The sequence below is a fragment of the Micromys minutus genome, assembly GCF_963924665.1.
Source record: "Micromys minutus genome assembly, chromosome: 6".
Taxonomy (NCBI): domain Eukaryota; kingdom Metazoa; phylum Chordata; class Mammalia; order Rodentia; family Muridae; genus Micromys; species Micromys minutus.
The window spans coordinates 27,078,966-27,091,834 of NC_137975.1; the positions used below are offsets into that span (position 1 = coordinate 27,078,966).

At 50.2% G+C, this 12,869-nt stretch overlaps 1 protein-coding gene across 1 annotated transcript; it reads left to right on the top strand.

The window, feature by feature from the left end:
- Nucleotides 1-10,921: 10,921 nt before the first annotated feature.
- On the top strand, nt 10,922-11,488 carry ASCL5 (achaete-scute family bHLH transcription factor 5; the record flags this gene model as incomplete). The annotated part of the gene is made up of 1 exon (XM_080917733.1): nt 10,922-11,488. The coding sequence occupies one exon, from the start codon at nt 10,922-10,924 to the stop codon at nt 11,486-11,488; it is 567 nt and encodes a 188-aa protein (XP_080773859.1).
- Nucleotides 11,489-12,869: the final 1,381 nt, after the last annotated feature.

Genomic DNA, 12,869 nt, shown 5'->3' on the forward strand with positions numbered 1-12,869 from the left:
TCCCAAAAGGTCAGTCTGCATGAGTGAGGTGATTTGGGATGTGTTTGCAGTAATGTTCTTTCCTCACGTGCTTACACAGCCGAGTACTGAGTATTCCAAAGAAATGATTGGCCCTGTAGAGATTGATGCCAAGAACTTGGGAAGGCATGGGGGTTAGCATATGTTATGGGAGTGAGCATATGTAGGCTTGTGACACAAAGGATTCTGGGAATGAGCAGTAGACTATGGAGTGGTAGCTGCACTCACAGATACAGAGCCAGGCTCTAACTCCCGGTGCAGACTCTTCCTAGCATGCAGTCTCAGGCAGGACAAGCTGCCTTTCTTACTGTTTCACTGGGTACTGTAAGAGGACAATGAGTGTTGTGTGCACACGCACACATGAGAACATGAACGGGCACATGCAACGTGTCTGGGACGTAATAAGCCTTTCAGTATGTATACCTGCCACGTGTTATTCTCACATATCTATGCGGTGGAGATTAGGGCTTCTCATTACTGCCGGGAAGGGTCCTTTCCTCTTTCGAAGCCCTGTAGAGAAGCAGTGTGGAGTGAGGGTGAGGCTGGAACATGTGTCTCCCTGATTCTAGCCTCCTCTTTGGCTGGGCTGCTCTCCTCAGCCAGATCTGGGCAACGTGCATGTCCACAGGCAAATGTCTTTTCTCTCTTGAGGAGAGTAGTCCAGGCAACCCGACGGGCTCTGAGGCTCTGGCTTTGGGTAGTTCTACAAATGTATCACCCTCTCTGTATTCTCTAGTCCTTGGCAGCTCCAGCTGTGCAAAGATAAACCCAATCCCTGCCACCACCACCACCACCACCACCAGTACCTCCACCAGTATTACCACCAGTACCAACACCACTACCACCACCACCAACAACACCACTACCACCACCATCACCACCACCATCAGTATCACCACCACCACCACCCTTGGAACAGCCTTGGGACTGTCCTAGAGAGCCACTGCAGCTCCATACACTTCCGTTTAGCCTAAGAGGATCTGGTACTCGTCAAACAGCCCCAGCCCTAACAGGTACCATGAAAGCCACTCTAGAATCATCACCATTAAACAAAGGACACCCCTCCCGGAGCCCCCCGTGTGTCCCCTCTTTTATAGCTTTCGGTGTTCTTCCTAAGACCTTACTTCTGGGCCACACAAGCAATCCCCCTGTTGCCCCCCAGATGGGCAGTTCTTGGAGAACTCCATTAGACTCTCCCTAGACTCCAGCCCAGTCTCTTGCCCAGGCTCAGAGCAGCCAATCACAGCAGGACAGGAGTGGCCTATCCCCTACTCAGGAGCCCCCTTTTCTTCCCCCTCCCTTTATGGGTGTGTCCCACACACTGAAGCTTAACCAGGTGAAGTGTACCTGGCTCCCAGTGCTGTGGCAGTGCCGCTGAGCCAGAGGCCGAGGGAGATGCAGAGGAGCACACAGGCAGCTTGGAATTCCTGCAGTCACCTGGAATCCCAAGAGCCCCTGGCCAGGAACAGCAGTTCAAACAGTAGCGAAGATCTAACCTCAGGCAAGTAGCTGATAACTGAGTGATGGAGACTGTGGGATGTGTCTCATCCTGAAATAGAATGGGGGGGCTGTTTACTTAGGGCTTAGTCACCCCATCACAGCTCGCCTACCCAAAGAAGAAATAGAGCCGGGCCACCTGCCCGGGGAGGGGGGTTTGCAGCATCTACCTCTCTCTCTCTCTCTCTCTGTGTGTGTGTGTGTGTGTGTGTTGTGTGTGTGTGTGTGCAGAGAGGCGAGTCGGGAGATGGGATTAGCTATGATGCCAGAGACAGCACCACCACCCATGGGCCTGCCCCCTAGAGAGCCCCCTGCGGTTGGCTTAATGCCTGGTAATGTCTATAGATCATCGTGGGTTTTCTGAATAGAGACTGGCTGGGAGACCCTTTCTTGGACAGAAGGGATTAAGTAGAAGAGAGAGCCGTGACCTGGGTCTGAACTCAGAGCTGGCCCCACGGAGTGCGGGCAGCAGTTAGGGGCAAGGCTTTTTTGAGCCGACTGTGAGAGCTCAAATCCCAGCTTCGATGCTCAGCAGCTGTGCAGCCGTGGCCCATTTGCTCCTTCATGTCCCCTCTAGCATCTGTGAACGGGGTCGGTCGCTGCTGAAGTAAAAGTGGTGATCAGCATTCAACGCAAGGGAAGCTATGGAAGTACCTGCAGCTTCTAACACCGAGGCTCACTAGAGCTACACTCTCCTTGAGGCTAACTTCTACTCTCAGGCCCCCAGATCCCCCAAGTCTGTAAAGTGGGGTTAAAAGGCTACTCAGAAGGAAATGTGAGGGGATTAAATGAATTGCCAGCCTGAGGTAGGTGTCCAATAAGCAGCCACACCGTTCTCTGTGAAATGAGCCAGTGTTGGGCGGGTTAACAATACAGACCCCCCCCCAACACACACACCTAGGCCTTTATCCAGGAACAGAGATCGCATGGTTTTATCTTTTCAGGACGTGGGGCCTCTGCATATCAGCTCTACTTCAGACATTAGGTTACAAATGTGGCTCTCCTCAAGAGTGCCTGCTTGCTAGTCTAATGTCCAGTTCAGCATCATGTTCCCAGAAAGAATACAGCCCCCTCCCCAATGTAGGTTACTTTCCAGGCACCCCCAACCTCTCAGGAACAGTGGTGGGCCCTACAGGATGGAGGAGCAGTGCACAGGGAAGCAACCTGCGTTCTCTAGAGAGAGTGGGCCGCAAGGTCAGTAGACATGAAAGAGGTCCCCTCCAGTGTCCCAAACAGACTATGGCTAAGGAGAGACCAATGGAAAGGCTTTGAGGAAAGGAAACATAAAAACAGGAGAGGGCAGAGAAGGTACTACGGACAAAGAGATACTCAAGCAGGTCTCAGCAGCAGCTGCAGGAGGGAGGGGTGAGTGGGTGGGTGGGTAGAGAGGGGTGTGGCTGATGTCCCTGGAAGGGAACATCCCATGAACACAGGCTTGGAGGAGAGGATCCAAGGCTGATAGAGAGAAGGAAGGGAACAGAGCAGCATTGTGGTATAGCTAGGGGACGATGGTGACTTTGGTGAGGGCGGAGGATGGTAGCAGCCCACTGAGAATCCTGTGTACCAAGCAAGGGAATCCGGACCACAGGAGGTATCAGGTATTTCTCTAGGGGCCCCTTGACCAAAGTTGTGTTTTAGATGAATCTGCGGCATCCAGAGACTGGACACCAGTTACTGCCCCCATCAACAGCAGCTGCTGACCACTGAGCACTTGGCCAAGCAGCCTTCAGAGGCCTGGTCCTCCTGGACCGGAACCTTGGCAAGTGCTGGTGTTAGCCCCATCCAGAAGGAGAGGCATAGGAGAAACTTTTCTCATGCTCTCAAAGCTGAAAAAAAAAAAATGCCAAAGTCAGGGTTCTAAGCCACGTCTGGCTAGTTCCAGAACCCCAGGTCCTAAATCGATGAGAAAGGGAAGGAGGCAGATGAGAGAATTCAGTGGCATCCTGGGGGAGTGAGGAGGTGGTGACTTCAGCCATCGTGAAGGGGATGAAGTACGGGGTAGAAGTCGAACTTAATCTCAGATCCTGACTTGACTAACCTTCTCCTCCCATGGAGGATAGTGAAACAAGCTATTTCTGCCATGATATAAACTCCAGAGCGAACACAAGCAGGGAGTGTCCCAGGTGCTCACATCACGTTTGTCTGACCCCTCTTTTCAGGTGCCACAGCCCATTTAGCCCTGGAGCACTGAGTCACTTGGCAACTAAGTTCTGAGTCTGATGTCTTCCCTAGGAACCGAACCTCAAAGCTTTACTCCACGGTCCCCAAAGGCTTTTCCCCAGTGAAATCCTGCAAGGGAACCCTTTGTGAAAATGGACACAGGGTTTGATTTTCCTCTGCCCTGTTTTGGCAATGAGATGTACCCCACAGTGATGCTCTCTCTGTGAGCTGAGCCCTGAGATCTAGAGCAGGACCCTCCGGGAAGCCATGGTGATAATGAGTAGCTCTCTCAAGCAACTGCTCTCAGCAGTCCCCCCCTGCCCCAGATCTCAGCCCATGGTTCCAGCTCACAGGCTAACTGTTCGACACCAGGGGACACTCCTGGATTTCTGGAATCAAAAGGGATTTCTTCAGCAGAGCTGCCTGCTTCGCCCTGACCATCTTTCACTGCTCACAGGAAGGTTTCCTGTCAGTGTAGCCTTTCTTTGAGATCAGGGTGATGGAGCCCAAAGTCTTCCTGAACATGGTAGAGCGATGCTCAGAGCAGGGGTCACAGCAACCCAGCACTGGGACAGCAGTGTCCCTTCAAGTCCTCCTGGTCATATTTAACCAGTCCTGTGCCCAATCCCATTCTCCAGTGACCTGCTACCCACCCCACTGCACTTGCTGGACACCTCAGAGGGGATTTCCACCTTGTAGAGGGGAGGAAGGGGCAGTTTTGTTTTAGAACGAGTTAGCTTGGGACCAGGATCCAGATGTCCTGGCTCATAGCCTCTTCCATGTTTGGTGTATGTTGAAAAGCAGTGTGCAGGGTTGGCTGTGTAAGAAATACACTACCACTCTTTTGACTCTCAGACTTGCTCACTCTTCATGGGCTTATAAAGATTCATCCCTGGACTGGCTAATGACTGACTTGGGCATCTATCAGTTGGTTTCCTTGGTTCCCAGCTATGATTTAATCATTTTAGTGACCTTGAGAGAGTCATTCCTCTCTATGTTTGCTCTCCTAACTGATAAGGCAGTAGAGAGAATTAATGATATACACACCGCGTGTGCACACGCGCGTATTGTTTAGAATAGAGACTGGCACAGATGATTCTGGCTATTATTATTATCTGGTCTGGGCATGTTCCAAATTCTAAGTTGTTGCAGGCTCCTGAGCCCGCAGGCCATTGTTTCTGTGGGTGAGTCTATCAGGCCCCCTGATGATAAACTGAAAACAAATGTTTCCCAAAGCTCAGTGCAGGCTTGAAAGGACATTAGAAAAAATGGTCCCAAACTGAAGAGAGGATGATGGCTTTCTGGTGGGCGGCTGCTGTGATGGATAACATCACAAGAACTAATGATGGTTTTCCTTTGATATCGGTCTAGAATCTCAGTTTGCAAAATGGCTTGCTTAGCTGGCTTCCTCTCTGGCTCACCGATTCCTGGGTGCGTCAGACACACAATCCTGCCCATGTGTCCCAGAAGCTAGGAGAAGGGCTGGGTTGTAAGCACAGGGTGCTTCCCTTTCCATCATGTGGGGAAATTTATTTTCTCCTCGGTTTCTCTTGGGTGGAATTGGTTTTCTCTATCATGTACAGGGACCAAGAGCCCAGCTGCCTATACCAACCATGTGACCGTATGTACCTAGCTACTCTGTGCCTCAATTTCTTCATCTGTTACTAGGGATATTATCAGTTCTGACCCTGAAGGCTTGGAGCAGCTCTCTGGCACACTTCAGATAGTGCCTGGCATGTGGGTGAGTGCTAGGTGTGTATCCTAGGCATGGTTGCTACCATGTAGTCCTGCCCTCCGCTGAGGCGAAGGACAACAGTCTAGGTCATTCTCACCAGCAGCTCACACAGAGCTCCTCAGAGGAGCTCAGGGGACATCTGTTTCTTGGTATTTCTACCCTGGGCCATCTGCCTTGCTGACCAAAGTTCTTAGGGGATGGCACATGCCCATCCACACTTCACACTTAACTGCAGTAGTCCCAGAGGTAAATGGCATTACTCTTTTTTTTTTTTTTACAGACGAAACACTGAGGCTGGGAGAAACCAGGGTTAAAACTGCTTGGCCAGAGACAAGAGCTGTCAGTTGGGTACCCAAAGCCAGGGCTGCCACCTCAGGCTGCCTCTCCCATGGGCCTCCTGGGTAACAGGCTCTCTAAAGCTCTCCTCCTCAGTCCTGGAGCTGAGAAGGTAGAAGTGGGAAGTGCTCTCAGATCATCTTCCTGTGATTCCACAAAAGTTCAAGCACTGAGGGTTTAGGAGGGCCTAGGCCCCTCACCCAACTCCATCTACCAACAGACTCCTTAATGATTATTAAACTCTTATTCAAACTCTTATTAAAACCTAGGGGATGGGGGCTGAAGAGATGGCTCAGCAGTTAAGAGCACTGACTGCTCTTCCAAAGGTCCTGAGTTCAATTCCCAGCAACCACATGGTGGCTCACAACCATCTGTAATGGGATTCAACGCACAACTCTTCTGGTGTGTCTGAAGACAGCTACAGTGTACTCATAAACATAAAATAAATAAATAATTATTAAAAGAAAAGCAACATAGGGGCCCCTATCCAGCCAAGAAGACCCTTGAACATAAACCAACTAGACACCGGAAAATTGCAACCAGGCTTGGGGACCATAGGTGGCACTCTCAGCCTCTCAGGCTCAAGGATTAAATGAGCTAAGGAAATAGAGTGCTAGGCAAAGCAGCAAGCACCAGAGGGCGCATCTGAGACCAGTCCTTCTCAGTAAAAACTTGCTGCAGAATGGGGTTGGGGAGCAGTCAGGCATTCCCAGCCCTGAAAGAGGAGGGGCAGTGGAACATGAGGGCTTTGCAGGGAACTCACTTTAGTCTGGGCAGACCAGGGGCAAGCGGGACTGATCCAGACGGCAGAGTCAGCGGACACCTAAAGCACAGGTGACCTCATGGGATGTGAAGGCTGGTCTCCTGGGGCTTGGCCCATAGATGTAGTTATCATACCCCACGTAGATAAAAATATTCCAAAGTGACTTCTCATATTGATGCACATTTGAAGGCATTTAATATATACTTGTGAGAGTGGCCACGTTATCTTTCTAAAATATTTATAAGCTATTAGACAAAACCTTTAAGTAGAGTTGTGACATGTGATATTTCTTCCCCCTCCTCCCCCTCCTTTTCCCCCTCCTCCCCTTCCTCTCCCTCCTTCTCCCTCCTCTTTTTCTTCATTGTCTTTTCTTCTTCTTCTTCTTCTTCTTCTTCTTCTTCTTCTTCTTCTTCTTCTTCTTCTTCTTCTTCTTCTTTTTCTTTCCTTCTTCTTCTTCTTCTTCTTCTTCTTCTTCTTCTTCTTCTTCTTCTTCTTCTTCTTCTTCTTCTTCTTCTTCTTTTTCTTTCCTTCTTCTTCTTCTTCTTCTTCTTCTTCTTCTTCTTCTTCTTCTTCTTCTTCTTCTTCTTCTTCTTCTTCTTCTTTTTCTTCTTCTTCTTCTTGACACGATTTTTTTTTTGTGTGTGTAGCTTTGGCTGACCTGGAACTCACTCTGTACTTCAGGCTGGACTTGAAATCAGAGGGTCTGTCGCCTCTGCCTCCTGAGTGCTGAGATTAAGTGAGCCACCACTGCCTGGCCTTTTTGTTTTAGAGTACTTATTCTGGGAATTTTAGGCAGAGTTTCCCAGAGTATATTTAAGGCTTAAGCATTTCTTAAAAGTGCTGTGTAGTTCATTTCGAATTTTCAGGCTCAACACAATTAGGTTTCTTTACTGCAGAGCTTTTCAAGACCCCATGGATCCTCCAGAGAAAGAATGCAGACTGTGTATCAAACTGTTTGACCATGGAGAACTTTGGGGAAAGGATTTCACAACTACCTTACCCAGGGCTGGGAGGCATGATGCTGAAAGCCAGCGTCTCCATCTACTGAGTGCTTCTTCTGGTTTAGGGCAGTTAAATGGAGGGGAGGCTCTGGAAGTGGTCATTGCTGCCAGGAAGCACCACTGTGCACTTTTGAGTTTTATTCAAATAGCAAAACACAGATCATTGCACATATATGTGCAATGAAAGCTTATGCAGTGTGTATATTTATCAAACTCAAGGTAGAAATAGTGGAGCTGACAGAAATCCATTCAGCTCTTTCTTGCTGGGTCTGGGACCTTCAGTCTCCAAGACAGCACAAAAAAGGGACCTATAAAAATACTTGGCATTTTTTCTCATTACCACACGTTGGCGCTGTTTACAGCCATTTCTACCAGGGAGCTCACAGGCAGGTTCTCTGGTCCTCATGGATCTTAGAAGTTCGGAAGGAGGCCAGTGCTCCCGTTACTCTGTTTTCATTTATTTGCTGCTGCTGGTGGTAGTGGTGTGTGTGTTTCTAAACTCAGACAAAGGATTTTCTCATTATGGTCTCAGGCGTGAGCTCATTAACATTTAGCTCCAAGAACTCCATGCCCCACCACTAGCAAAACATCTTCCCCGGGGTGACCAGAGTGACCTCTCTCTGCATAAGCTATGGGGCACCCCTGTGGCAGGAGCTCTCACTTAATAAGACCCTTTGTTAGGGCATTCAAGCCTCTGTGATCCCCTGATCGGGAAGCTGAGTATGATTGATTTGAATTTATTAGGTCATAGCTCCTAACCACAGGGGCTTGGGCAAGTGACCTAAACTTTACAAACTTTACGTGCCTCTGTTTTTCTCACCTGCAACTAGGTCATATTAACTACCTCACAAGAATAGTGTGAGGACCCGAGAACATTTGAGACTAGCGCTTAGAACAGTGTCTTACACACCATGAGGAATAAGAGCTAAAATTATCATTATTTCGAGACAAGTCTGCTGACTGGAGTGGGCTTCTGTTTGAGTCACCTTTCTGAATAGTTTTATACAAACAAACAAACAAAAACCATGCTAATGCATGGACTATTTATTCTATAAATAAGTTCTGGATGTTGAATCAACATGAGAAGTCAAGTTCTTAAAATTGTTATTAATACAAATAGACTTCTGCCCTCTGTCAGATCAAATATAAACAGTCAAATCTCCATTTCAAAATTTTAAAGACGCAGAATAGTACTGGCAAGTATCTTGAACAATCTTTGTGTGCCCGGCACAGTGTGAGAGACTTTAGCTTTGAAAGAAAAAGCCTTAGCCCTGCCCATTCACATCCTGAGTAAATTCTCAGGTACTCAATCTGGACAGCTTAGGCTGGGACCTGGAAACCCTACCAGGGCATCTAGATTTTTGTTCCAAAGCTAGCTCTTATTCTAAAGCTACCATCAGTGGGAAGCTCCAGAGGTTTGTTAAGAAAATCAGGGAGATGTGAATTTTGGTCCTGATGTTTTATACATCAGCTTCCACCCTTGAGCAAGCGTGAGACTTGGGAGGCTTTGGGTCCTTGTTAGTCTGCTGTTCTCAGTCAGCATGGAGGAGAAAGCTAACTAGGGACAGACTCGGACCTTCGGAAAGGACAAAAGTGAGAAGGTAACTCAGAGATCTGCGGTTGCCACCCACTTCTCGGGCAGGGAGAGAGAGGACTGGCTCTTTTCTGCCTCATAGATAAGACTGGACCACAGTCAAGGCCTACGGATACCCATCTCTCTCAATGCAGGCCGATCACTTACCCATTCAGTAAACTCTGAGCATCATCCTCAAAGGGGAGCATGAAGAACAGTGCCCCAAGCACTCCAAGGACATTTAAGAACGTTGTGAACACCCATGGGGACAGGGAACAGGGCCAGAGAGGCAGAACAGAAAGCTTGAACCTAATAAGCGTAGCCGATGAAAACCGGCGGCTCTTAAACACAGACCAATTATTTCCAAAATAACATCTTCTGGGAATGGAAATGTGTAATTATGCCCCACCCTGGCACACCCAGTTTTTGGCCTAATCCTCTTTCTTGGTTATTCAGACAAGGTTTATGAAACATTTATTACATACTAGGGACAGGGATCGGCTTGGGCAGATACAGTGAGTCCCAGGACAGCAAAGGTTACACAGAGAAACCCTGCCTCCAAAAACCAAAGGGGAGAGAAAAAAATAGAAAAGAAAAGAAAAAGAAGACACCTTGTAAGATGCTGTACAGGAGAAAGCCAAGAGGGTGTAAGACTCATATGTCCTCCTGGATGCATGTGACTTGGGGCAGGTGACAGCCCCTCAGGGAGATTGGGAATAGCTAAGTGCTGAGTGCTTTGTAGTCAGGGTTATCTCTCACCAGATGGGCTTGTGTTGAGATTGCTGCTGCACCTCCCCCTGCTAGTTCGATCGGCTCCTTTAAACGATGTTATCACGGTTAATCATGTCTGTGTGTGGATGTATGCAGGTGAGCACAGGTGCTCTTGGAAGCAGAAGGCCTGGGATCCTCTGTAGCTAGTACTGTAGGCAGCTGTGGGCCCCTGGCTGCTGGAAACTCTTGTAAAAAGCAGTACTCTAGCTTCCCACTGCCCCAGTAGACTGTCACCGGTTTTGGATGTCAGGCCCTGGAAGGTAGCCATAAGGAGATGATCCGAATTTACAAAGGAAATGATGTTAGTGGCCGCCATGATCAGCCAGGCCAGGTACTGGTGCTTCAGGATGTATTTTTACTCTTTTGATTGTTATCTTAGGAACTGTAATTTTTCCCCCCTCCAAATACGAGAATCTGACTCAAGGGTGTCACCTGACTATTGAGGGGGCAAACATAAGATTTGGGCTCAGACCAACAGCTCTCCATATCCCCACCCTCTCTCCTCCTGATCGTTTCTGGAGACAGGAGTACCACACAAAGGCCTTCCTTTCCTTAGTGATATGTTCACTTTTCTCTTCTTTTAGCAAAGTTCTGGGGCCTCTCCTGCTGAGCTGACCCGGTCTCCGCCTCCACCCATGTCCCTGCAGATCGGGATCCCGCATCAAGATCGATCCGCTGAGGAACAAGAACGGACACTGGGGGATCTGGTCATGGAAACTCACAGCTAGGGGCAGTGCCGGTGCTGGGCTGCCGGAAGAGGCAAGCCTCTCAGTTCAGGAGGACCAGGGAAGACAGAGAAAGTCCTCGGATTGCTCAACACATGGCACCGCAGGCAGGATCACAGCAGATACCTGCTGAGCCTCTGCAAGGCTCTGCTCTTGTCCAGAGCTATGACTCACATTAGGAAGTCCAAGCCAACCCAAAAAAAGGCAAAATGAAGCCTTAGCAACTTGTGGCACCCCAGAGTGCTAGCAATGTGACCTGTCCCCCGTTTTCAGGACCATACCGAGCTTGTGCAGAGGCCATTCGGTGAGGGTCTCACTCTGGGTCCAGTTCCACGGGGCACAATGAACAGTAACTTCTGTCGAGCTCTGGTGGATCGCGGGCCCCCGGGGGGGATACAGCTGGGTGTCATGGGCCCTGCAGGACAGACACCGCTGGCAGCCACTGAGCCCCTGGGCAACGTACCCTTTCTGCTGTACCCTGGCCACTCTGAGCCGCCTTACTACGACGCCTACTCTGGGGTGTTCCCCTACATGCCCTTCCCCGGCGCCTTCGGGGTTTACGACTACCCGTTCGAGCCTGCCTTCATCCAGAAGCGAAATGAGCGTGAGAGGCAGCGGGTCAAATGCGTGAACGAGGGCTATGCGCGTCTCCGCGGCCACCTCCCCGGTGCCCTGGCCGAGAAGAGGCTCAGCAAGGTGGAGACACTGCGCGCCGCCATCCGCTACATCAAGTACTTGCAGGAGCTGCTGAGCGCCGCCCCCGATGTCGCGCCACCCACCGCCACCTCCCCGCCACCCGCCCACGCGGGCCATGGCAACGCGCCACAGCCCCCTTCCCTGGTGGCCGAGTCCAGGGGATCCTCCTTTTCCTCTTCGCCTTTTTTGGAGTCGGAGGAACCCAGCCTTTGATCTGGCCAGAGGCCTGGACTTGTCTTTCTAGAGAATAGCTTGGGGTCTTCTGGGTCATCGGTGGCGGACAGGACAGTAGTGTTCGAGTTCTGTGATCCCACCTCCACCCACTTGAGGCAGATATGCGGGCCTGGGGTAGAAAGGGCGAGATAGGAATCCCAGGAGATGAGGACTGGACAGCTCCTGGACCAGCCTCAACGCGGCTCTGTGGTGCTCTGTGGTCCACCACTTCAGGTACCCTGGAAGCCAGCCGCACTCTATTATGCGCCATGCCTGGGCCTTCCACAAGATGTCCTCAAACACTAGCGAGGAATTTGATGGCCTCTTAAGAGAAAGAATTCTGAGGGAGGGACAAGGGAAGTTAAGCCAGGCAGCTGCTTGCATTCAGCACCCTAGAGCTGACAGATGTGTGTGTGTGTGTGTGTGTGTGTGTGTGTGTGTGTGTGTGGTGTCACTGGTGTCCACTGGCTTCCTTGACAGCAAGAAATCACCTTCCCTCTCCTACCCTTCAGTATAGTCTCTTCTGGTCTTTTCCCAGGTTAGGGACTTAATCCCTCCCTCACCCCAAGACTTCTAGGCTTCTAGGGTCCATTGACATCGTGTTTACATCAAAGACTAAATAAAAAAGGATTGTTGAATTTTGTGAGTCCTGAATAATTGTCTAAGCCCAGCCTCCACCTTGAGGGTGTTTACTAGTGCAGTCAGCGAATATTTCCGGAGAGCTTAGTGTATGCTGAGACTGAATTCGGAGGAAGTCAGGGTTCTAGGGAGAAAGCACACAGACCTTGTATGGTGACAGATGGGGGGGCGGGGAGGCTCTATGAGAACAGTACACATTGAAGGCTGCCTGGAGCCTTTCCCTCCAGGGAGAGTAACTCCATATCTGACAGGAGAAGGCGTGAGGGTGGCAAGGGTGAGAGGGGTCCTGGCCAGATCCTGACAGACACGGAGACTGGCATGAGTGGAGATATGCCAAGCTAAGCCAACACACCCAACACTCTCTGGACAGGGCCATAGAGCTGGGGTGGGGAGAAACTTAATATCCATACAAGGGACCGGTCTGAAGTTTGTGGGTCCACTCCAGACTCCTCCCCCTGAACCCCATTGCCCCAGCTGTGAAGCCTTTCTGTCCCCCATTGTCCCTACCCCATCCCAAGTCTGGATATAGTAAGTCACCCCTTTACACCCAGCCCTTGCCTCCTTGGGGACAGATTGGGACTGGCTGGACTGGAAGGAATGACAGCTGCCTGGCCGCAGGAGCTTGGGCTAGGCAGCAGGGGCTAATTTTACTCGCTGGGAGCAGAGAGAGTAATCCTCCACCCCCACGCTCGCCCTGCCTGGCTGCCTCAGCAGGATTGGCTCAGTCAGGTTCAGTCCCCAA